A 27,422-nucleotide genomic window follows, 5' to 3' on the forward strand; every position below is an offset into this window, starting at 1 on the left:
AACACATGTGCCAAGGATTGTGTTAGTCACATTTTGTAAATCTGTGCTTTTCAAATATGTTTAATAGTCTGTTTCCAACATCTTGTATCTTCATGTAGAATTTTTCAAAGTCCTAGGGCTTAGAGAAATCAGTGTTACTCACACTGATATATATTATCTCACTTAGCTTTGAAATATTGTGAGTTGGTGACCATGAATTCTATTTTATAGACAAAACAAAGAGAAGTTACTTAAATTGCTTAAGGTATGTGGCAGAACTGAGATCTGAACACACATTTTTACATTGTGGTGTTGACTCTATTCTAAAGTCTCCCAGTGATACTCCACTGCTGACTGTAGATGAACATAGGAAAGAGCTCTTATTTATCTTTGTGTCTGCAGAAACTAGCATTATTTGTTTTTTCATTTCAATATTATGAAATGTCATCCCACTCGATTCTGGCCTATAAACTTCCTGCTTTAAAGTCTAATGTCAGATGTAATAGGGTACCCTTATGTTTCGTGTTTTTATTTTCTCTTACTAATTTTTAATATCCTCTCTTCATTTAAACTTTGAGAACTTGGCTATTTTTTTTTAGTTAGATTTAGGTCATTTGAATCTGACTGATGACCATTGTCTTTTCTATATCTGGATACCTGCATCTTTTTTTATGGTTGGGAAGTTTTCTGTTATGATCTCTTTGAATATGCTCTCTACTCTTTTGACATTCTATCCTTCTTGAACCCCAATAACTCAAATATTTGCTCTTATAATGCATCCCATTGTTTCTATAGGCTTTTTATATTCCTCTTAGTTCTTTTTGTTTTTTCTCTGTTAACTATATATTTTCAAATGATCTGTCTTTAAGCCTATTGATTATTTTCTTATTTGATATATTCTGTTGGTGATTTATATCCCATTTAAGGATTTGTTTGATTTTTAAAAGCTATTTTAATATATAAGATTCTTTTTTGTATTATTGAATCACTTTATTATGTTTTCTTAACGCTCATTAAGTTTTTTTAACATGCCTAATTTTAGTTTCTTGAAAGTTTACAGATTTTGGTTGTAATTTGGCCAGTTTTGATGCCTTATTTTATCAATTAAGTGGGGTTGGGATTCTCTGAAATTTCTTGATGCTTGTCAGTATATGATATAGTCTGTGCATTGAAAGATTAGGGATTTATTACACTCTTCATAATCTGGCCTTTTTTTTTTTTTGGTCTTGGGATGGAACCCAGGGCCATTCAACCTCCGAGCTACAAGCCCTGCCCTACTTTTTATTATTTATTTGGAACAGGGTCTCTCACTAAGTGGTGGAGGGCCTCACTAAGTAGCTGAGGCTGTCTGTGAACCATTATCCTCAAGTCTCAGCCTCCCGAATGCTGGAATTACAACCACCACTCCTGGCTGTGCTCCGGCCTCCTTCATGCCTGCCCTTCCAGCACTCTCATTTTCTCTGAACCTAAGTACCTTTCTGCTATTATAGCACTAGATGGCTCCCTCAGTCCAGGTTTACCATAAATCTACTTTGGGTTGTTGCTGTTTCAGCACTAGAAGGCACCCCAAGCCCACCTTTGTCCCATTTTCACAATAGTATGTTCTTGATAATGAACTGGGGTAATAAGGTAATCAGAAAGCCTGTATATGGGATCAGGGTAGACCTGATACCTCATACACAGTCACCAGCCAGCTACTACATACTTCTTTCTTTCTGGCTCTGTACCCTACCATCTAAGGATTGGCCCTAGGTCCTTTCTTACTCTCTCATCTCTCTCATGCAATAATTTGATGCCTACCTCTCTTTTCTTTTTTCTTTCTTTCTTTTTTTTTTTTTTTTTGTACTGGGGATTGAACCCAGAGGCTTCTACCTCTGAGCTACATCCCAGCCTTATTTTTTATTCTTTATTTTTAAACAGGGTCTCACTAAGTACCTGAGGCTGGCCACAACCTGCAATCCTCCTGTCTCAGCCTTACAAGTACTAGGCCTACCTCAGTGGGACAAGTCTTATTCCTTATGGTGCTGTTCAAGGTTAAGGAAGGGATATTGGAGACTCCTAGGCTGATGCTAATAGGCTGGTTATACCTAAGTCTCAGAGCTACAGGGCAGTGAGACCTTTGTAGTCTAAAGGTGCACACCAGATCCATGCAATACTTGAGCAGCAATAGGCAGTGATGCAAGCACAAATTACAAGTTTTTCCTGCCAACGTGTGGGTTTCTACTTGATACCCAACAGATCTCCTGGCTCCACCGACAAGCTCTAGTCTGGACATAGGGGCTTTTCAGCTCCATTACTAAGGTGGTAATCTTGGCACTGAGCTCTAAAGCAGAGTACAATACTCACTTTTTTTTTCTCTCTTGTGGTATTTGGGATTGAACACAGGGACACTCTACCACCAAGCTATATCCCCAAACCTTTTTTAAATTTTTATTTTGAAACAAGATCTCACAAAATTACGGAGACTGGCCATGAACTTGTGATCCTCCTCCCTCAGCATCCCAAGTGCTGGTATTACAGGCACACACCAGGCTTGGTGCTCACTTTCCTGCCCTATCCCTCAGTGGGCAGAATTTTGCTCCTCATTCTGCTGCCCAAGGTTGACAGAAAGTAGTGGAGGCAATCAGCTGTTTGGCTAAGGAGTATCATTTGGTACAACCTATTGGTCCTGGGCCAGGGAATAGGGGCTGTGCGGCTTGTCTGGCTCTAGATTTTGCTGAGGCAGGACTGATCCTGAGTTTTAGTTCTAAGATCTGAACTTAATTCCTTCTTCCTTTTTCTTGTGGTAGGCATCTCTTTCCATGCCACACAGCACGGTGTCAAGGGAGTGGTGCATTAGCAGCTTTTGGTTCCTGCCTTTTTCAGTGCATCTTTTCTTTTATACTAAGACCAGGCGCTATAGTCTCCCACATAGCTTCTTTAGCTCTTGCTAAGATAGTTTCCTGTGTGAATAGCTGTTCAAATGTGTGTCTCTATGGGGAGACAATCATTAGGGTGTCTCAGTGACCAAGATGTTCCCAATATCTATCACATTTGTTCTTAACAACCATTTTGTAAGGTAAGTAGGTATAATGTCAACCTTAGAGATAAAGAAACAGATCTTTAAAGAACTGAGTGACTTTTCTAAAGTCCCCAAGCTCATAATTTGAACCCATGTTTTCCAGACATATAAAGCCCACAATACTTGCTTTTATCCACATTCTGTACTTACTACCTTCCATCATTTAAAATGAAAATGGGCTATGGAAGGAGCTACACGTATGTACTCATTATAATGCATTATCTACATTAATAGCTAATATTTTAGGGTGTAAACTATATCCGAGGTATTAACTGCATAGCATATCTTTAGAAATGTATAATTCTGAGCCGGGTGCAATGGTACATGCTTGTAATCTTCGCATTTGGGAGGCTTAAGCCAGGATTGAAGGTTCGCAGACAGCCTCAACTACTGAGTGAAGCCCTTTGCAACTCAGTGAGACCTTGTTTCAAAATAAAGAATAAAAAATCAAGCTAAGGGTGTTGCTCGGAGATAGAATGCTCCTGGGTTCCATCCCCAATACCACAAAAAAAAAAAAAGAAAGAAATACATAAATCTCTATAGATTTTCTCTCTCCTCCCTCAAATTAGACTTGATTGATTGAATAATGCGAGCTTCTGGGAGAGAGTATAGGCATGACTATTGTAATTGACATATGTGTATGTATAGTGTGTATGTGCATATTTGTTTTTAAACTATAGACAATCGTAATTATGATGAATTGATTCTTATAAAATTTATTTGCTGAAAAGTAGACATTTAACAATTACATTGCCTTCATTTGAACCTTTTGAATCTTTATATTTAGGTTATCTTCACTGCAATGAATATGATAGTTTGAGAATGAGATGGCTGAGGCAGACGTTAGAATCTTTTATTCCACAGCCATTGATAAATGTAATTAAAGTGTCTGACCTGGATGGCAGAGAAATGGGAGATGCCCAGCCTGAAACATTTGATAAGGTACATTATTTGCATTGTAACAAACTGATGGACTCTCAGTGATACCACTCTGTGTGGCTCTGTTGTTCTTGTTTTCCTTCTGCTTCTAGACATAGCTTATATAATTTCTCAGTACTCTGGGAAATTTTGATAAAGTTAACGTGGAATCAGTTTTTATTTGGTGGTCAACATAGCTCAAAGGAAATAGTAACACTGAATCTGGGAATTATAGAATATTTTATATTTCCAGATACCTCAAAGATACTCAGGAAAATATCAGGTATTACTTGGTTAAATACATAAATATGTATTATATTGCTTTAATTCAGTTAGCATTCACATCAGAGTATGACAGTTAGAGAAGAACATCATTTCATTAAATTGAAATTCAAATGTTAATTCTTAAAATTAAGTACTAAGACTTCAGAAATATTGTAATTTCTGTTTAAATGAGTAACTTACATAAGTTTCTGCCGTGGTCATCAAGAATATCAAATGTTAAATCAGGTATGTGTTTCAAACCTATAATCAGGTATTTAGGAGACAAAAACAGGAGGATGGCAGGCTCATTGCCAGCCTCAGCAACTTAGGCCGTCTGCAACTCAGACCCTGTTTCAAAAAAATTAAATTAAATAGGTCTAGGGCCGTGGTTTAGAGGCAGAATGTCTCTGAATTCAATCCCCAGTGTCACAACAATAGAATAAAAATAAAATAAAAAAGAATATCAAATGTTATTAGCAGACATGAGTAGACTTCTCTCTCTTTCCCCCAACCAAAAACAAACTCTGAACTTATATAGGAATCATTTCTAAAAAGTATTAGTGAGAAAATGTCAGGAAGAAATTATCATGTTGTAATTTTTGTTGCAAAAGAAATGCTTTTATTCACTTGTTTTTCATGTAGCTTCTCATTATACTTTTTATCTGAGACTATATTAGCATTGTTTGTCCTTTTTTCTTGTAGGTGTTAGTTGATGCTCCATGTTCAAATGATAGAAGTTGGTTGTTTTCTTCTGATTCCCAAAAGGCAGCTTACAGGATACAACAAAGGAGGAATTTACCTATTCTCCAGATAGAACTCTTAAGGTAAAGTGTATTTTGGTTTCTAATATAATTTAAATAGAATGACAAAGTAGGTCAATCCTCCAAATGACAATTTTCCTCTATAGGTAATACTTATTAATTTCTCCAAAATCCCAACCTCTTTCTTTTCAGTTCTCAGTCTATAATGCCATATAGCCCCTAGTGAAATACAGTATCACAGTATATTGTCTTTTAATGAGCACAGACGTTTACTATGGAGATCATTCCAAACCTAGGATGGTTCATTATCCTTTTATCAGAATCTGAGCAGCCCTCTTGTAGGAGTAGCTTTGATCCAGCATGCATTTTGGTGAGGAGTAGTTTTCTAGATTAGTTTCCTAAGGATTAGCTCCTTAGAAAAATGTAACGAGTAGTTTGCACATATTTCCTCTATATGGATTTTCCATAAATGACTATCTACTAAGAGATATATATTTTTTTGTCATATCAGAGGAATTTAGAAACACCTTTTTTTCTGGTTCCAAAAGAATTTATACATTTCTCCCAAGTAATTCCTATTATTTGATGTTTATGTAAGTTCACTATTCTATTAACGTAACAAAATAATTGAGGCTGAGGTTTTTTTTTTTTTTTTTTTTTTTTGGTGGTACTGGGGTTCCTGGAAGCCCTTCTACCTCCGCACTACACTCCCAGACCTATTATATATATATATATTTTTTTTTAATTTGGAAACAGAGTCTCTTAAGCCAGTGAGGCTGGCTCTGAACCAGTGTGATCCTCCTGTCTCCGCCTCCCAAGAGTGGGGATTACAAGCATGCGCCACCACGCCCGCCAAGGCTAAGTATTTTATAAAGAAAAGTTTATTCAGCCCAAGAGTTTTGGAGATTTACGAGCGTGGTGCCAATATCTGCTTGGCTCTGGCCTTCTGGCTGTATCAGATTGCAGCAGATTTCATCGCGGTGGCAGTGTGTGAAACAGGAGGAGACAGGAAGTCAAACAGGCTTAGGGGCCAGGCTTGTTTTGGGGGTTCTATTTTTATAACAACTCACTCTTGCAGGAACTAACCAGGATCCTAAAAGAACTACATTAGCCAATTCTGAAGGTGATGTCCCCAATGGCCTAAGTACCTTACACTATGCCTCATCTCTTAAAGGTTCTACCACTTCCATACCACTATACTAAAGACGAAGCTTCTAGCACATTGATCTTTGGGGACATACTCAAACAATACACAAATTACCACATATTTGACAAAAATTATCTGAAACATTTTAAATATAACTAAATAGTGCCTTATCACTCATTCATTACCCCTTACATGTAGAGTGTGTTGAGTCACAGTATGAACTTCTGTCAATGTACTTTCTTTCTTTCTTTTTTTTTTTTTTTTTTTGGTGGTACTGCAGGTGGAACCCAGAGGCTTTCTACTTCTGGGCTATACTCCCAGACCTATTTTATACTTTATTTGGAAACAGGATTTCACTAAGTTGCTGAGAGCCTCACTCAGTAGCTGAGGCTGGCTTTGAACCTGTGCAATCCTCCTGTCTCAGCCTCCAAAGCATGGGGATTGCAAGCATGTGCCATCACACCCAGCTTACTTTCCTTATTTCTAACCTCTGATACACAGCAAGGAACATATGCCATTACCTAAACTTTGCAACCTTTGATAATACATAGTCTTGTTTGTGTATCAGATTATATATTGGCTCAGAATGATAGTTCATGGTAGTACTTACCAGAAATATTTCTAAACATTTCATCTGGCCTTTGGACCATATGTTTAATGCTTCCAATGCCTGCACTTTATATACTATAACTCTACTACATTTTCTTGCTTTCTTTCTTTCTTTCTCTCTTTCTTTCTTTCTTTCTTTTCTTTTTTTTTTTTTTTTTGGTGGTACTGGGGTTCCTGGAAGCCCTTCTACCTCCACACTACACTCCCAGACCTATTTTTATACTTTTTAAATTTTTATTTGGAAACAGGGTCTCTTAATCCAGCACAGCTGGCTCTGAACCTGTGTGATCCTCCTGTCTGCCTCCCAAGCGCAGGGATTACAAGTGTGCTCCACCACGCCCAGCGAACTCTACAACATTTTGAAAATTATCATTCCTTTCCCTTTTGTCAGTTGGGTGATTAACTTAAAAATATTGCTTTGATTGTTTTCTTTCACTTTTCTGGTCTGGCTTCTTAATTATTTCTTCTACTCTGGCCCTTGCCATTGTTCTCTCTATTTATACTTTATATCAAAAACTAAATCTCATGACCACATATTAGTATTAGGACTTCCTTTTTTTTTTTTTTTTTTTTTTTTTTGGTGGTACTGGGGTTTCTGGAAACCCTTCTACCTCGGGGCTACACTCCCAGATATAATGTTCTTTTATATTTTTATTTGGAATCAGGGTCTCTTAAGCCAGCAAGGCTGGCTTCGAACCTACGTGATCCTCCTGTCTCCACCTCCCAAGTGCGGGGATTACAGGCATGCGCCACCATGCCAAATGTTAGGACTTCCAATTTTTATAAGCTAAGAGCAACACGATTTCATAAGAATATTATTTTTCTCTTTTTCTCATTAAAATCTTCCCTTCACTACTTTTTCTTCCTATTCATTACCAGGTTTTTCTTCTCATTTTTGCCTCAATTCATTATTTTATTTTGTTTTATTCATTCTTCCCAATTTATTCTTAAAGGTACTGAAGATTTGTCAGTGGATATACAGATATTTTTTTCTGTCTTAACTTCATTTGATTCATTTTAAAATTTGATAAGACTTAATTTGTGTTTTAATTATACAAATTATAGAAATATTTGTATTATAAAAAATTAAGTAATGTAGTTGAAGCAAAAGGTCCTCTTGGCCACATATGCTACAAAATACTAGCTTTTTTCACAGAGAGAACTGTTGGACTTAAGTTTGGGTTATACTCTTGTAAACTTTTTCTATCTTGTCTTATGACTAAATATACATAGAGAAATTTAGAAATAATTGTTACCATTATGTTTATGTTGTTCCATTATTTGGACTTTTTTTTTGTGGTACTGGGGATGGAACCCAAGGGCATTCTACCCTGAGCTACACCGCCAGCCATATTTTTATTCTTTACTTTGAAACAGGGTCTCACTGAATTACAAAGAATCTCACTAAGTAGCTGAGGCTGTGCGCGAACTGCTATCCTCCTGTCTTAGCCTCCCGAATGCTGGGATTACAAGCACGCCCAGCTAATTTGTACTTTTTATATTTAATATTTCTTAGGGTTTTTTCTATATAAATCTGCTTTGATCTCGTCTATGAAATATTCAAGAGGATCAGTCTATTATATTCTATTTAGTCCACCCACTCTTCCATCCTTCCTTCCTTCCTTTCTTTTTCATTCTCTAATATTGTCCTTTAATTTGTGTCACTGGACAGGCATACTAGCTTTTTTCTTGATTAAATACCAAGAAATACAATTGAGTATCAAGCATCTTAATAGTTACATTGAATTACTTTCTAAAAAAAATACTATAGCAGTTGTCATGGACTAGCCATGGTTGCAGGTGGAGGTCCCTAGAATGAAGAAAACATGAGGATCTGTTATCTGGAGGAGAACAAGTAACAACTTTATTCTCAGGCTCATCCTTTATATAGGGTTCCAAGAAAAATGGCACTTGTCCACATCAGGGTGGATATACGCATGTGTGTTACCCTTTGCTTAGTCATTGTGCTTAACTCTACACAATGTCCATGCACAAGATGCACATAGATGCATGAGCATCCACAACTGTGTGGGATGCGCATTTGCCTGCAGCTACTCAGAATGTATATTCCTGCAAAGCTGTATAGGATGAGTGCAAATCTGTGGCTGTACAGGCTGGGCAAGATCCTGTTTACACTGCCGGCCTGTTCTCTTTCTGCGTCCCCTCATTCCACTCCTTACTGGGTGGTGGTGCACACCATGACCCAGAGAGACTACACTGGCCCCAAAGACTTCAACTGCAATACAGGGCTCAACAGATAACTTATTCCTTCAGCTACATAGGTGGGGGATAGTCAATACCCATCTCTAGGAGGATGCCAGTGAGTTCTACCAGATTGTAAGTGGGTCCTTCTCTAAGTCTTAAATAGCCTGTATCTGCATCCATTTTCTCTGAGACTTGCTGTACCTGCTGCTGGTGGTCTGGAATATACATACAATATTCTACATAAAGAAGAACGCACATTCTGCTCTGTATAGGAGTCATCATATCTAACACCATCTGTTTTGCAAAACTACTTTCCACATCTAAGGGATTTCATCCATGAAGATGGAAAGAACTTTACAGAATGTATTTAAAGCTTCTTACAATGAATCGGGCATGGTGCCCCACACTTGTAATCCCAGCTTTTGGGAGGCTGAGACAGGAGGAACGCACAGGTTCGAAGCCAGCCTCAGCTACTTAGGCTCTCAGCAACTTAGACCCTGTTTCCAAATAAAATTTTTTAAAAAGAAAAAAAGTCTGGGAGAATACCCCAGAGGTAGGAAAGCCCCTGGGTTCCATCTCCAGTACCACACAAAATATAAAAATAATTAAAAAAGCTTCTACAACATGTTGGGCTAAGGCTTCCATCTGTAGCTCTACATCTATAGTTTCACACCTTGGAATAAACAAAGCTAACAGTTCTTAGGGAACCAATCAATAATTTGGTCACAGACTAGTTTACGTGTTCTATCCAAAAAGGTGCTATGCTTACATGCTCTACATGTTCCCTTGTTAACCAGCCCTACCCATTTTCTATAGTATAGCCCAGCAGAGAAGGGGGAGCATTAGTACAGTCTTGGTACAACAAGTCCTCTATCATATGGCATTGTTCAACTCTTTCTGGGTTGTTGTGGTTTCAGGTTCATAAGGTAGTTCTGTTGCTTGAAGTAGTGGGGTTGATTCGCCATGGGAGACATTTGGCTATCTCCACTGGTAGCTCAGTGCAAATCAGCAATGGGAGGTATTGTGCAGTTTTGCAAAGATGTGTGCCCAGAAAGCATACTATTTCCTTGTCTTTAACGTAAATGGTAGGACAGGACAGAAAACAACAACTATAGGTAAGTTTTTCCTTTCAGGTGGATGTGGGCCACATGCTCATTTTGCAAACATTCTCCGCAATACAAGGGAATAGGCCATTATCTTATTACCTGTATGCATTTTTTTTTTTTTTTTTGGTGGTACTAGGGTTCCTGAAAACCCTTCTACCTCCAGGCTACACTCCCAGACCTATTTTATATTTTTATTTGAAAACAGGGTCTCTTAAGCCAGAGTGTGGCTTTGAACCTGCACGATCTTCCTGTCTCTGTCTCCCAAGTGTGGGGTTTATAAGCGCTCGGAATGACCTGTATGCTTTTTTAAAATCATGCTTTCTGCCCTTGGGGGAAGCATGACTCATACTGTCAGGGCCAGGAAACTATCCAAGGATCCAGATGCAACTGGGCCTTTTGTTCCAGGCCCCATGAATTCTACACACACTGGGGCTACTCCCAGACATCTTGCTACCCTGTGACCAAGGGTTTATGGGTAGGGAGTAAGAGGGTTCCTGTTTTCACCGGTTGCCTTCAAAATGTGGGGCATACCTCCTATTATCTTATCTACAGGGGCCTGCCTAGTACAGTGAGGTTACTCTGTTAAAAGCCACAATTCCACAAGCACATGAGCCCACCAACCCTTTAAGTGGGAGACAAGGCCTTCAGCTTTTCCTTTAGGAGTCTATTAAAGCATTCAACCATTGCTGGCTGCTTGAGGATAAACTTGTGGTAGAGTACTGGCAGTGTCATTACTGGGATTCTGTAAAGGCCTTTGTCCTGGAACATGTTATATTTTAGCTTCTTCCTAGAGGTCCCATTTCCAGAAGTCCTCCCACACATCCTTGCTCCACAGTAGATGGTGTCCAGTCAATCAGTTTTGTACTGCCCATTGGGGAAGAAGTCACAAGACTTTATCTCATGGTAGACAGTCCCAACTGTCTGTACACACATTCAAGGGCCCAGTCCCCTTAATGAGAATTAACCAGACTCCCCAGACTGGAGCATCTAGCACCAGTCTCATATAAAAATGTTTCTGTGGTGGGTTGGAAAGTCAGAACTGCTTATGAAAAGAGCCATCAGTATACCATACTTTTGTGGGTATAGGGCTATCCTTTCATGATAGGGACTTGGGGCATCTCCCATTTTCCATTCTTTCCCTTCCTCCTATGAAGGGGCATTTCCTACTTCCATGGGTTAAAAGGTGGTTGTCACTGGAAACTGTACTGGCCCCAACAACGTATGTAACTGTTCAGACAAAGAGCTACTAGGAAATTGTTTATTACTCTAGGACCTCGGATAGATATTTCTCATATTTTTATTAAAAAACTATGTGTGTTTGTGTGTATACGCATTGTCTTTGCTCTTTTAAACATTTGCCTATACTTGTCTCCCTTTTTGACAAGATTGTAAACCCCATGGAAGCAGGTATTATTTAATTGTGTTGGGGTTTTTTTGACCCAGTATGTAATTTGGTGCCAAATAGATAGAACTCAGCAAATAATAGTTTTTAAATGATAAATTACAAAAACATAGCATATAGAATTTGAAGTTGTAATTCAATCTATAGCAAAGTTAATCTGACAGAAATAATGATATAATCATTATTGTGCTACAAAATATAAATATAAAGCAATTTATATAATTTATTTTGATTGCCATTGCTTTTACATAGCCAAAGCATGAATTTGGATTTATTTTAATTTCTTCCACCATTTAATACATTTTTCTTAACATCCTATAATATTCCCATCATTATCACAAAGTTCATGTACATATACAAGTCTCTTAAATACTAACAATTAAAGCTAAAACTATTCCTTAATAGCTACTATGGTCTCCCATCTTACTCTCCAAAAGGAAGAGCTTCAGTAGTTTAGTAGCAAACTGACAGGGCATAGAACTGATATCTCAGTCAAAAATAAATGTACATTTTCAAGTAATTCTGTGAGATTGGGAAAGGCATCACATCAGCATTATCTATTCTTTTACTTGGGCATGAGCTCTACATTTCTTGCTTTTGCCTGGTCCATATGGGAGGTTTTGGAGTGGCTGGAAGCAGCTGAACCTTTGAGTTTTTTGGCTGTGTGATTGTGATGATAAAAGGGAGAGAGTGGGGTATCAAAGCAGTAGGCACAGAAAATGGTCTGATTTCTGACATCTACTAGTTGTGAGGTTAAAAAGATAAAGGTTAAAAGGCACAATCTACCTTTTATTTTTTGTCCTTAACTTCGAAAGTGAAAAAAGACAGTAATTTTTTCATCAAAGAGCTCTATTATATTACTATATCATTTCCCTGTCTTCCAAATCATGCCCACCTACATATTCTTTTAACAAAATTCAGTCCATTTATTCCATAATAAAAGATAAAAGGATTTAAATGCAAATATACAGAGAGTAAATTGATATGTGTGAGTTTTAGTCAATATCTAAAGGATTGTTAGCAGATTTTTACTTGAATTTGCAAGAAACAATTAGAAAGCAAGCAAGCAAATATTGCCTGGTCCAGAACTGTGGGCAGGGGATAGTAATCAAAAGGGAGGAAGGAGAGGAAAGAATAGAAAAGGGGTAAGTAAGTAAAACTTTTTAATTTAACTATTTTATTGAAGTTTTTAGTCGACCTATTTTACTGACTTCTGTCTGCATTTATTATGTATTTGTCTGTTGACAGATATGCTCAAAGCCACTATGCTCTCCAGGGCTCTATATTCATTTACCTTAGGAGAATCTTTTTATATTTATATTAAATAGGTAGTTTTCATAGTGTTTAAAATTTTAGCTATTGAAAGACAATATTCTACAAGTATATGTTTTGCACCCAAATATTAATCTTGTACATATTTTTATGAATGTGATATATAACTGAAAATTGACTTTTTATTTTGTATGTGGTACCAGGGATGGAACCCAGGGGCATTTTACCTCTGAGCTGTACCCCCAGTCCTAGTTTTTAGTCTTTTTATTTTATTTTTTTTTTATTGGTGCATTGTATTCATACATCATAATGGAGTAAAGCTTTATATAGACATACACACACACATCACCCAGTCTTTTTATTTTTGAAACAGTGTCTTACTAAGTTGGGAAGGGCCTTGCTCAGTTGCTGAGGCTGTACGCAAACTGAGATTCTCCAGTCTGCCGCCCAAATGCTGGGATTACAAGCGTGCACCACCACGCCTGCTGAAAATTGACATTTTTAATAGAAGATTTTAATGCCATAATTTAGAGAGGTGTCAGTAAATATGTAGCATTTTATTAAAATTCTTTGAAAATAATGTACATGTATATAATGTATGAAAATAGTAACTTAACCTGCCTTTTTGGATTTTAGTATAAAAAGCTAAATGCATTAAAAGCACAATGATTACAGGAGAAAAATCCTCAAAGTATATAAGTTAATTGTACACTTAATAGAGACTCCTTGATTTATCAAAAAATGTGGAAAAATTAGAACCAGCAATTGAATTTATAAAACATAAATATATAAATTATATAACTTTTCTCACACAAATGTCTCCTGAAATTTTTCAGAAGATAAGAATGAGGGGAAATAATAAAATGTATAGTTGGATATGTCAGTTTTATTCATAGAATTCCAGCTAAAAGTATATATTTATTATCACTTAAGATAGTTTCTCAGCTAGTCATTTCTGGTATATGTGTACTACCCAATCAAATTATTTTGCTTCATTTGTATTTAAACATATTAAGATATAATGAAAAAGTATAATGAAAGTTATATACATTCAATCTTTTTAGAAAGCCACTATGATATTTGTAAAAAAAAGAAGCTTATAGGATTTTTTAGGTGTGAAAACACTTAACTGAAGTGTATGATACAAAAATATGGGTATCTTATTGCAGTAATGTATCATGTCATATATTTCCTAGAAGAAAATCAATCACGTATAAAATACTGACCCCTTCTGGTTTTCTTTTCTCACTATTTTGACAAGGAAGATCAAATTTGTAAACTCATTGAAAAAGGAAGCTTAGGTTATTGGGTAATGTTTTGAAAATTTGTATAAATCATTCAGATAACAATCCTTAAGAAGTGATACTCTGGCAGTAAGAATTGTGTTTTAAAAGAAACATTTAAAAAATCACATCTATTCACTGATGCTTTCTAGCTGAGATGAGATATACCTAGTGACTAGAATGTGGGCTTTTATCATTTATCAACAGTGACCAAAAGGTGATGTATTTATATTGGAAAAATAATCTTTGGGTATGTGATTCTATCAAAATAAGTGACTTTCACCACTATTTTAGGTATTTATGTATTTTCTTTTTAAAGTTCAAACAACTCAGTTAATTTTGTATACCATTATTATATACTTAGCCATGTTTGGAATCCAGAAAACCAAAATAATATTACTACTATTAATACTATTTTCTTCTTTCTCATGTTCCTCCTTTCCTTTTTCTTTCTACTCCTTCCTCTTTCTTTCTCTCTTTAATTTTATTGGTAGGAATCAGATTTTAGGATGAAAAATATGTAATTTATTTGGGCAAATTATCCTTTTTGTTGTTGTTGTTATAGATTAAACCCAGTGTCTCATGCATGCAAAGTACATGTTTTACCACTGGGCTCCACACACTTCTTTTTAATCAGAATTAACTGGTCAAAATATTCCATGCTAAATGCAATTATAAGCACATTAGGGGATATCTAAAGCTATAGTTTATAGTTGTCAAGGGTGTAGATTGACGATATGAAATGTAATCTTGAATATAGGTTTTTATCACCATTTATTAGTCTTTTTAAAATATAAGTATCTATTTTATATGGGATACTTTGCTAAGCAGCACAGGCACTAAAATATGTAGTAAATGATTGAGTTGTCGAGGTTGTCAAGGCATTTATTATAAAATACAGTGAAGACTAAAGGGAATAGTTAGAGTGCAGAGAAGGCAAGAGGAGGGATACTTAACACTGGTAGGCTAAGAATGTGGGACAGATGTAAGGAGGTACATTTTAAAAAATAAGTAATATAAATAAACTGGAGATCGTTTTTTTCTGATAATTTAAGATCTAACTCACTCTACCTGCCTTCTTTCCCTGTGAGTTCCGCCTAGAAATAAAATAAAAATATATAATAAGTCAATATTTATAGCTCCTCCAATATATAGCTTTTTCCTGGATCATTTAGAAAGCTGATGTCTTAATCTGAATTAGGATATGTTTTGTAACTATTTCTAAACATATTGTCTTGTGGAAGAAGAGTCTTAGATGTTTCTAACTACCTGAATAAGTAAATGAATGAATGAGTGATGTGATATGATGTGGTTACTTCAGAAGCCTATTTTCAAAGAATATTTACTAATTTAAATTTGCATGATGAATTAAATGAGAAAAGATTTCAAATTATTTATCATTATAGTTCCGATTATTGAAAATACCATGTACAGTTGAAAGTTAAGTGATTATAACAACGGTTATCTCTTCAAAGAATGGCTTATTTGCTTTTTGATCTTTTTGTTTTTCAACTGCAAGACTCAGGAATCTGTTAGATATCTCACATCTCCACTCTTCTAGTGCCTCTTGATTGCTTATGTACTTGAAATTTTTAGTAAATCTTGATTGGATAAGCTGTTTCATGTAAATCTGATTTGGCAATCTGATTCTTTGTGTAATCTTACCTCTGAACCCTCAAAGGGTCTCTGTGATGAAGCTGAATTAAGGACCATGATCTGGACTGAATTGCAGGTCTCTTATTCAATTCTCCCATCTGAATCTTGTGACTTAACTCATCTAGCCAACTGTTAGACATAATGTAACAGTCCTGCCTCTTCTATGCTGTGCATGGAAAAGAAATGCAATTTTTTTAAAAATTTGCATGATGGAGAGGATGTAAGGATAAGACCAGTTGAACCAGGGCTCTAGGAGGTCCAAGAGAGCAAGGGAGTTTGTGATCCTAATGAATCATGACATTTTCTATTTTGGCTCTACCCACTAGTAAAAATAATAACAATGAATACCATTCACTACTACAATGGCTCCTTTTCTTCTGTTACATATGTTCCAGAAAGTAAGTGGAGAGAGTCTTGAGTTTTTCACTCCAATAAGATATCCACCTTGTTCTTTATGGGTAGGAGAATAACCTCCAGATATACTTTATCTGGTTAAACACATAGAATTTCATTTGAAGACCTTTCTTATTACAAAAAAGAAAGCTCAAAATTATTTTAAATCATTGATAAACAATTCTCTATTCATAAGCACATTTGTCATGGGTCAAAATATGGTCAATTCTAGTGGTTTTCTTGAAGGCTTTTTATTTCCTCTTCTTTGTATAAGTGGTAAGACTCTATTAGAACACATCTTGAAATCAGGCAGGCCTAACTTGGTTTGTTGTCACTATTGGATAATTTAAGAACACAAAACTGGATTTCTTATGTTGAGTTTCACCAGAGTATTTTTATTCCTTACCCCCTTCCCATACTCATATTAATAAAGTAATTAACTCTTGAGAAGATATTCTTAAGATCTTCAAGTGGAAACTGATAATAAGTGTGTTAAAACTTGTCATTTATAATCTATTTCAGGAGCCTTGAATGTCACTACTCTGTTCTACCAGTACAATATAAAAATATTCCTTCTTCAGGGTAAAAATTTCACTGCCAGTAGAGAAAAGATAATTATCAGCATGGCTTTTATTTCTTAAGCTGACAAAAGAATAGCTATTGGGTATGGTATCTCTGAAAATAGAAAGCTAGGTCGTGTTTATCTTAAATTTACAGAACTTCTTTGATAATAAACAGTTTGGTAGCTAGAAATTTGATTACTTACTATGAGCACAGTGAAGGGTTACCCTCAAGGCTTGTAAAATAATACTTTTAAAACTGATGATAGCACTAGATAGCTATCAACCTAGAAATATATGTGTTTTGGATGCTTATAGTACCTGAAACTTAATTCCGAATCTGCATTTATGTGATTGATTGAACAGGGGCTTCAACTTTTCACCTTAATGTTTCTTTGGTTATATTATATAATAGTGGTAGGGTTTTTTTTTTTTTTTTTTTTTTTTTTTTTTTTTTGCTTTCTTGCCCATGCTGTTGCTTGCTAGCAGAAATAGCAAACCGATATAAACAGTGAAATGATGAGAAACAGGCTGTGGAAAAATGAAAGGAATGGGAACTACTGAAAAGGGAAAGCAACAGAAAAAACTGGAAAGGGATACTATGAGTCCACAGTGTAACAAGGAAAAAAGTATGAAATGTAAAGTAAGTAAAAACAAAACAAAACAAAAAAAAACTCCAAATGCTTAAGGGAAGAAAAGGACTGAAATTAGACATTTAGGATTGAGGGGATGGGAAAGAAGGAAGGAAGAAAGGAAGGAAGGAAGGGAGGAAGGAAGGAAGGAAGGAAGGAAGGAAGGAAGGAAGGAAGGAAGGAAGGAAGGACACTAGAGACAAAGATTTATAGAACATATGAAAGACTAGATTTATTTTCTTCTTTTAAAATCTGGCCACCTACCTTTTACCCCCTTCCCCACACATTAGCATCCCCTGTTAGGTTTTCCTTTTGTTAATGGACAGGCAGTGTCAGAAGTAGCTGGTGTTTTTAAAATGCCTTAATGGTATTTTTGGTACCACATATCTCAATTCTAAAATAGTGGCCATATTTTTTTAATAGAATCAAAATACTAAATGTTACCAAACTGTACCACTTAATTAGAAATCAGGCCAAGATTGCATACATAGTCATCACCACTAGTGGATTGATTATTTTATATTCTGTAGACATTTACTCTGGTGTTCTGGTGTATTCATTTGGCAAGAATGAATCCTTGTTCTTATAAATTACATATTAGCAAAAGCTTCAGTTCTTCTTCTTGTTATTTTCCAAATAAAGCCTCTAGACTGGGAATGTTGCTCGGTGGTATAACACTTACATGGCCTGCTGGAGGCCCTGGATTCAATCCTCAGCACCACAGAAACAAACAGGCAAACAAAAAACAATGGCCAAAAATGTAGGTGTTTTTTTTTTTAACCTGTGTTATGACATAAAACTTGAAGATTATTTGAGCTATTCTTTATTCAAAATGTTTGTGTGTTGGTTTTAATTAAATATATTCCATTGTTTTACACTGAAATTTCTCTTCCTGACATGCTTCTAAATTACAGTGACAGCCGGGTGTGGTGACGCACGCTTGTAACCCCAGTGCTTGGGAGGCTGAAACAAGAGGATCACACAGGTTCGAAGCCTGTCTCAGCTACTGAGTGAGGCTCTCAGCAGCTTAGTGAGACCCTGTTTCCAAATACAATATAAAATAGATCTGGGAGTATTAGCCCAGAGGTAGAAGGCTCCAGGGTTCCACCCCCAGTACCGCAAAAAATAAAAAAGTAAAAATATAAATTACAATGACACCCATTAATTCATCCATTTAATAAATTTAATTTAGGAACATACTATCCAGTTTTGTAAGTTTAACAAAATATAAAATGAATATAACATTGTCCTTGTTTTGAAGAAGCTGAAATTTTGTTGCTTAGTTTCACATCATAATGCAGGTCATAATAATAGTGACACAGGTGCACAAGCACTTGGTGGGCTTTCTCCTGGCTCCCTCCCCATTCCCCCTTCCCCATATACATCTATCACCAGAGCCTGCATAGACCTCTTACCACCCCTAAGTGAGTAGCTATTAAATTCCTCCATGGAATTATATGCACAGGAACTTGATCCAGAATTTGGAGAAGCTGAAAGAAGATCCCGTGATTCCTAGAGGAGTGTAGGCACAGCTGCTGCCCTCAGCCTACAGAGTTGATCCAGTAGATCTGTAGTGTGAGATCGTCGCCAGTGGATCTGGTGTGTGTGTGTGTGTGTGTGTGTGTGTGTGTGTGTGTGTGTGTGTGTGTTGTGTGTGTCTTTGTGAGTGTTCATTCACATACCTGCATACTCAGCTACATGTATATCTTCAGGTATTTTCACAACTGTATAGGCAACCCTATCAAAATACAGAGATTTCCATTGCCCCAGAGAGATTCTTAACATTCCTTCACAATTCATTCAATCCCCTCAGAAAAGGCAACCATAATTTTGATTCATTTTTTTTAAACATAGATGAATTTGGCCTGTTATTAAAACTCAGAAATGTAACCAGGCAACATTTAGTCTTTTATTTGAACCTTTTCTCTCAGTACCATATACTCCCATGTTTACTCGTACTGCATTTATTAGAAGTAATAAGGCCACAGACAATATATACTTTCTTGACAGGGGAGATTCTATGATCACAAAAACAAGCGTGTGTGTGTGTGTGTGTGTGTGTTGAAAAGAAGCATGAGAGAATAATGAAATTTGAGGAAACAGCTCGCACAATTTTGGAAACTATTAAATTCAAAATTTGCAGGGTAGGTCAGCAGATTAGAGACCTAGAAAAGAGCCCATGTAGTAGTGCAAGTGTAACGCCCTCTGCTGGAGAATTCTTCCCTTTGACGGAAGATAGTCTTGTTTTTTTAAGCCTTTCAACAGACTGGATGAGGCCCACCCACATTCTATCTGCTTTACTTAGTTTACCAAATCAGATGTTAGTCCCATCCAAAAGTACTCTGACAGACACATTTAAAATCATGTTGATGAAATATCTGGGTACCCTGACCCTGCTAGGTTGGATATAAAATTAGACAGCCATCACACTGGTTTTCTAACCTGTTGTGACCTTGTTCCTTGTTACCTGCTTACTATCGCCAAGCATTCTGTATTTTATATTCTGCTAAAGCATTTCACACATGGTACTAAATTCAGTCAATATTAGTGAGTTTTCTTCTAATAAAACTGAGAAAAACAGACTCAAAATAATGGTGACTTAAATGAATAAATAAAGTGTAGGTAGATTTCTGAATAATCATCAGGGTGACACAGTCCTTCTCACTGTCCAGGTAGCTGTTCCAGTTATTGATGTGTAATCTGCATTGTCATTACTAGGAAGGAGAGGGAAAGCCTAATTCATGGGACTTTCACTTAACTAGCCTGGGTTCCATAGATTTCCATATTTATTGGCTTACTGCCCCTTTTTCATAAAAAGTTCTCAGATCCTCCCAGGCACTTCCACAACCCCTCTTAGTTTATTATTCAACAACCCCCATCTCCAGCTATACCCAAGTCTACTACTTCCCTGGGTCATCCAGCATTACTTGGGGGCTCTGTCATAGATTTTGAGAATCTATGGGTAAGACGTAGTCATATGACTCTTCTTTGCAAGGTAATTTAGGAAATTGTCCTTAACTGTGGCCAATTAAATATCCCATTACTACAGAAGTAAGGGGGCCAGATATTGAAGAATAATAAGAAGTATCAACAGAGTAGGGTGACATGCCTATAATCCCGGTCCTTGTGAGGCTGAGGCAGGAGGATCACAGGTTCGAAACCAGCCTCAGCAACTCAGTGAGGCTCGCATCAATTTAGTGAGACCCTGTTTCCAAATGAAAAATAAAATAGGGATGGGGTTGCAGCTTGGAGGTAGAATGCCTCTGGAATTAATCCCTAGTATACAAGCATGCACGCACACATGCATGCGTGCGCGCACACACACACACTGCTACAAATTAGAATAACCAAGAAATCCATTAGCAAGAAAACCAATTTAAAATATTTTACAACAATCAAGTAATTGACAAAGGTCTTAACCAAATGATTGGGGGAGAAGGGGAACATGTAGTCAGATAGGCAAGTATTTTCGATGGATTATGGATAGAGCTTGGTGGTTGATTGGCTCTGGAATGAGAAGAAGAAGGAAGGTCAAGGATAATTGGTGAGAGCAGAGGCTGTAGAACTACCTAGACTGGATTTGAATCCTAGTCAGCTGCCTCCTGAGTGGCCCTTTGCAATTAACTATTCTGCTTTGGTTTTTTCATCTGCAAACTGAGAATAATAATTTAGGTCTCAGAAATTAATTGAAGAATTGAATAAGATACTATGCTATCATTGGGGACAAAAAGATAAATGAAGAATAAAGTTGTAGGGCAAGAACTGATATTTAAGAGAGGACAAAGATAGTTTGATAAGGCCTTTTCAAAAGGAGACTTCAAAGATGAAGGAAACAAACAAAGCACAAACAATGCTAGGAAGCTAAAGAGTGAGAAAGTTTCATGACATTGAGGATGAGTGATAGAAATATAGCTTGATCAGATGAAGGGTGATAGTAAATCCTCTTTTGTGTGTGTGTGATATTGGTGCATTCTACATCGGAGCTATACCCCTTGCCCTATTTTTTATTCTTTATTTTGAAACAGGGTCTCACTGAGTTGCAAAGGGCCCCACTAAGTAGCTGAGTCTGCCCTCAAACCATGATTCTCCCATCTCAGCCTCCCAAAAGCTGGGATTACAAGCATGTTCCACCACGCCCCATTTTTAAGTATTCTAATATAAACTGGATGTGCATTTCTCGGCAAGTCTCTGAGGAAGATGAATATTTTTATCTGCCTTTTATAGTTCTGAAAACAAAATATGTTTAAGTGAATTACCAAATTATTCCAGATTATTTGGAATTTTTAGGAAGGATTATTAATTAGTTTTGAGTTTCTTTTGAATCTAATTTGTTAAATTCTTCAAAACTGTCGTTTCGATGTCAGTCTGTGATGATGACGCAGAAATTACATCTCGGCATAAGATAATTGCTTTCATTTACCTCATCATAAATGCTGTGTGGCAGCTCTTTATAGGTGGGGATTTTATGCGCTATAAAAAGATAGGTTACCAAGATTCTCAGGTCATTGCCTCAGCCCTATTAATTCTTAGTTTCTTTATGTTAAAAGTGCCTACAGGTATAGTTTTTCTTTAACTTCGATGAGTATTTGGGACAATTGGGATGATAAAATGTATGCAAGTGGTGGCATCCTAGGTCTTACTGCCCCAGTTTCCATAGTTATTTTAGCAGTTTTAATGTTTGCTTCAGGGCAAACAGCAGTGGTAAAGCTTGTAGTCCTTTTTCTGGTATTAGATTAAGGTGGCAGTCTTTGTGCTGCATTAATTAGCTGTGTAACTCCAGGCAAGTCAGAGTTTGTGACCCTCAGCTTGATAAATTGGGTCACACTACTTACCTTGTATGCTCACTTCATAAGGTTTCATTAGGACCATGTGAAGTGTTCTTTAAAGGAAACACCAAATAAACATAAGAAACATAAGGTAGTAGTATTAATTAGGCTGATCACGTGTCCTTTAGTAAGTTAACATAGGAATTAGTGTCTTTTAATTCCTGGGCCAAATACATATTCCCTCTTATCCAAGAGCATTTTAGTGAAGATATTTCCTCAAGGAAGATCATGTACACTGTGTCCAGTGTCCTCTGGGGGAGGGATTTTACCTTTCAGTTTTGGACTTGTACTTGGTTTAGGTAGTGAGATAAAAAGACTACCCGTAATTTTTGCAATTTTTTTACATTGCTAATTGTAACATTTTTTCCAACTTAAATTGCAAGTGGCCTTATAAAGTAGCCTTATGTAGGACCTTTGAAATATTAACTGAATGTTAAAATGTACTAGTTGCAGGACTGAGATTTTATGCTTTATTTTTAATTTAAAAATTACTATAGTCTTACTTAGCTTTAAGAAAATATGCAGTTCTAGAAGTTTGGTCCAGTGGCACATACCTGTAATCCTTAGGAGGTTGAAACCGGAGGGTGCTAGGTTAGAGGCCAACCTCAGCCATTTAGCAAGACCTTCAACAACTTGGTGGTGAGACCCTGTTTCAAAAAAAAAAAAAAAAAGAAAGAAAGAAACGAAAAGAAAAAGAACCCGAGGTGTAGCTCAGAAAACGCTGGAGATGTAGTTCAAAGGTAGATTGACCTGACTCTAGGTTCATTTACCAGTGGAAGAGAGGGAGGGAGGTAGAAAAGAAATATATAATGATTAGAGTGTCTAAGATGAAGGGAAAAGCTTGCTAATATTGTGGCATTAAAGGAATGCTTAAGTTTGCCTCGCTTGATTGCTTCCTTTGCCCATATTTGCATCCAGTAGTATAGTATGGTACTATTTAGCCTCGACAGTAAGGACATGAATAAAAATGAAGAATAAATATATGAATCATACTATTATTTAGCTATAATCTTATTTTTTAAAGTGTATGGACATCTATAATTTATTTTTTCACTAGAAATTGAAGATCAGACAAGAACTATAACTTCAACCATGTTATAAGGTTGACATAAATTGTTTATCTCCTGATGATAAGTCATGAAGAATTAATGAAAGGGGGAAATCACTTTCTGCTTCGGTCAAAAGATGGCACTGTTACTGTGCGATAGGTCTTTTTTTTCCTACAATTTAGTTTGAGTCCTTTTTAAATATAGAAAACAGTTAAATTTAGTGATCTAATTAACACTGACCCTCCCATCAGAATGCCAAAATTTCTAATGGAGCACCAGAATAATAGATCAGAAAAGGAGAGTTTATAGTTTTAAAATATATTAAATGGTTTTAGCTATTTAAAAAAATACATTCTCTAAGATTCAAAAGATGTGCCATAGGAAAAAAAATGGGACATCCTGCATCACATTTTAAATTTTGATTAAGTTTTTAATTATCCCTCTCATGGAACTTTGTCAGCTGTCAGCATTCCAAGACATTTTAGTTTTTTGTTTGTTTTGTTTTAGCTTTTCAAGGACATTGAACTTATGGAGTCATTAAAGTAATACTTTTTTCATTAAAGTAATACACAGGCATTAAATTTGGGTAATCATTTTCTTTTATCTTCCTTATTCACTATAGTTCATTTGTTAATAGTTCTTGAAAGCCTGTGTAAACTAGTCTGGAAATGCAAGGATGGTCTCTCATACTAAGGAAGCAACACACCCTTGCCTTGTTTTCTAAGCCAGTGTCTTAAATTATTTTTTAAAGTTGATTTTCTGCTTTTTTTTTTTAAGGAGATCTTTAAAGGAAAGTAAAAACCAAAGCACTTAATTTGAGGAAAGATAAAATGTTATGTCTTGAAAATTGGTTTTACAAAGTGTTTTTTTAATGCCTTTTATTTTGATTTTTTAAGTGTTGGTGATTGAATTCAGTACCTCCTGCATGCTAAGCAAGTTCTCTACCACTGAACATCATAAGCCCTTTCTGATACTTTATAAAGTTAACATTTAAATAGTTTACATGTAAGAAGTCATTAAATAAAGCTTTTATTGGGCAACTATGTGACTAGCTTTACATGCACATATATTACAGAAGGTATTTTGTATAAATTTGCAGTGACATGCATATGAATCTAAAATAGAAGTCCAATAACTTATTCAAATCTTTTAAGGCTAGATGTGTTTATATTTTTGAGGGATTTCAAAAAGATAATACAGTACAAATTTAGTGTATTATATAACCCTCTCCTAGTAGGGTCTAGAGCAACAGTACTCATATTAAACATAATATGTTTTTGGCAAAACATATGAATAGTTATATGGGATAGGTCTTGAACATAAATACCCCTGTTATCAGTTAAGGTTAGATTTTGATGTCAAATGACTCTACCACAAACTTAAAAAAAAAAAAAAAGTAAGTTTTGAAGCTTTTTTTCCCTCTTGGAATTGCATTTTTCTATAATGTGCTTTTATTGGTGCATTTTAGTCTCATATCATAATGTAAATCATGTTGACAGTGACATACATGCACACAGCACTTGGTGCCCCCCTCTTCACTTTCTTCCTTCCCAATACTGAGACTGATATTGGTATATTCATATATGTATATACATAGTATAGTGTTTTCATTAATGAATCTCAGTCTTCCTCCTCCCCTTCCCCTAGACCACCTCCCTAGCTCCACTGAGGTTTTTTCTCCATTATCTGGAGTCTCTTTTGTATCCAATTACTCCCTAGCTTGCGCATATTAGAAAAAAACATATGACCCTCCACTGTCTGTGATTGGCTAATATCACTTCATGTTCTCCAAGTCCTTCCATTTTCTTGAACATGACATAATTTTGTTCTTCTTTATGGCTGAGTAGAATTCTATTGTGCATATTTTAAAGCTTTTTTTAATTTCAAAAAGATATGTAAAAGATAGTAGACCTGAGATAGAATTCAATTCCAGTATACTCGGTGAGATTCCAAAAATCTATTAAAGATTTTTTTGTTTCTAAATGAGGAATTTTGATATTATTTTCTATGTAATGGTTTCCTTTTAAAGAATATGTGTTTTTAGCTGCTTCATTAATTCAGTTTAAGTTCAAAATACTTTTCAGCTTGATTTTGTTATACACTGAAAGAAAACTGAAGATTTGGGAAAAGTTAAATAACCCTATATCTGCCATGGAGCAGTTGGGTATCTGGAATACATTCTTTGGCTAGAAAGCCATCATGGTTTGCTTGTTTGTTTTGGTTTTGGTTTCGTTTTTCTGGTAGTAATACTTTGCTTTCACGGTGGTAAAAAACATTTTCCATTGTATTTTATACTGTTAATATTAGCCAAGATCATCAGTGTTATAGAGTCTTATATTTCAGTAGGGGTTAAGTCTGATCAACATTTATGTGGGAAACTTATGAGAAAAATAAATGTTTTAGGGAAATGATAGAAGGGTTCATTATGTACAGACTTTGCTTCCTTTATATGTACTTCCCCAAATTTTACATGATGGTTGGATATTGTGTATTGAATAATAAATAGAACCCAAGATAATGTTTACTTTTTCTCATTTGGATTTTAGAAATGGAGACTAGTAATTGAGTTTACATTATTAAGTTAGCAACCCACTAATATTTCTTCTGCTTCTGCTATAGTTAGTCATGATATCCTTTCCTGACTTCTACTTTTTAGAAAGCTCTCTGTTGTTAATCATTATGATTATAAATCTGCTACTCTTTTTTTGCCAGACTTAATACAACTTGGTTTGTTGTCATTTTTGTACAGTATAGTCACTGGGCATAGCACAGGTGAGTAAATATCACATTTCTATGATAGAAGATACTATTATTCCAAGATAGATCTTGATTAGTTAGTTGTTTAGTTTTCTTTCCTTTTACATAAAAAAGAGTAACTGAATAGCACAGAAATTTGCACTAAATGGAGAACTCTTTTGCCTTCTACCAGAACCCAAATTCAGCCATCATTTCTTCTCTAATCTTGCCCTTTTCTTTAATGTTGGCCACTGCTACTGCTTTGCCAGAGTTTATTATTCAGATCTTTCTAATTTCTAAATGTCTTTTCCTCTTCTGGAGTTTTAAGTTTCCTTGTGGGTTTTTTAGGATCTACTAAGCAGTATCTTTCTTTCACACTCATTCAATCATTTCTCTCCCAGAATAACTAGACACGCTCCTGTCTAACTGCCCAGAGTGCTCCTTTGTTTATGATTTGAATGAAACCTATGATAATTCTTATTTGTCTTTTGTGAACTATTTTAGGACATGTATGAATTGTGAAAGCAGATGATTTATTCTAGACACTTTTTAAATGGAGTGGTCCTGCATATTTAAGTTCTCATATTTTAGGAAGATGTTAATTTTCAGTTAGTATTTGTAAAATGCATCTATAGTTATATATTTATGTATTTGTGTGTGTGTGTGTGTGTGTGTGTGTGTGTGTGTGTGTGTGTGTGTGTTTTACTGGGGATTACTGGGGATTGAGCCTAGGGGTAGTCAAACTCCAAGCTACACCTACAACTCTTTCTACTTTTTTTGTTTGGAAACAGGGTCTTCCTAGGTTGCTCACAGTCTCACTACATTGCTGAAGCTATCCTTGAAGTTGTTATTCTCCTGTCTCAGCCTACCAATTACTGGGATTACAGGTGTGCACCACTACACTGGTCTGCATCTTTTAATTTTTACTGATACCAAGACCAGAACTATTGGCCTTTAAATCATTGGACTAACTGAATATTGTTGAATGTCTAGCCTTAACTAAAATTGAGTGCCCATTATCATTTATGTATTAAAAGTGAAGAAACTATTATATGCATTGAAAAATTCTAATTATAAGGATAATTTTATACTTTCTGCAAAACTAGTGATGGATCTCAATATGGACTGATTCAGTTCTTGAGAAAAATGTCCTCTATAATATGAGATAATTCTCAGTATAGGAAAAGCTTAGCTATCACTCTGGGACTGAGTTTTTGCAGATTGCCTGCTTTTCTTGGTCTTTGAATACTAACAAAGTTATGGTACTTTTGAAATCCTTAACTACTAGAGGCAAAATGATATAAATGGTATTTAAACAACAAACAACTGTAACAAACTGCAGCAGCTATTTGACAGGAATTTCTAACATTTTGTTATAGGGTTTTGAATTTAATGCAATTTGTGCAAAAAAAAAGGGAAAAGAAAAAAAGCACTTCTTTTATCCTACAGTTTTTTTGTTTAGAAATTAATGTGGGCAGTTAAGTTATACCAACCTAATTTTAGAAAGATAAATTTTGAATGTTGGAATGAAAACAAAGCAGGGGAATTAGCCAACATTGGCAA

The 27,422-nt window shown here is 35.8% G+C and overlaps 1 protein-coding gene across 1 annotated transcript in view; it reads left to right on the forward strand.

The window, feature by feature from the left end:
- The window catches only part of NSUN3 (NOP2/Sun RNA methyltransferase 3), a gene marked incomplete at both ends in the record, with an annotated part of 47,732 nt that overhangs the window by 18,066 nt on the left and 2,244 nt on the right, over positions 1 to 27,422 (forward strand). Inside the window, 2 exons of the mRNA XM_080696489.1 lie at positions 3,828 to 3,982; positions 4,925 to 5,046. Coding sequence (XP_080552615.1) covers positions 3,828 to 3,982; positions 4,925 to 5,046 — 277 coding nt within the window. The remainder of the gene's footprint in view (positions 1 to 3,827; positions 3,983 to 4,924; positions 5,047 to 27,422) is intronic.

The sequence above is a fragment of the Muscardinus avellanarius genome (genome assembly GCF_963383645.1).
Source record: "Muscardinus avellanarius genome assembly, chromosome: 5".
NCBI classification, from domain to species: domain Eukaryota; kingdom Metazoa; phylum Chordata; class Mammalia; order Rodentia; family Gliridae; genus Muscardinus; species Muscardinus avellanarius.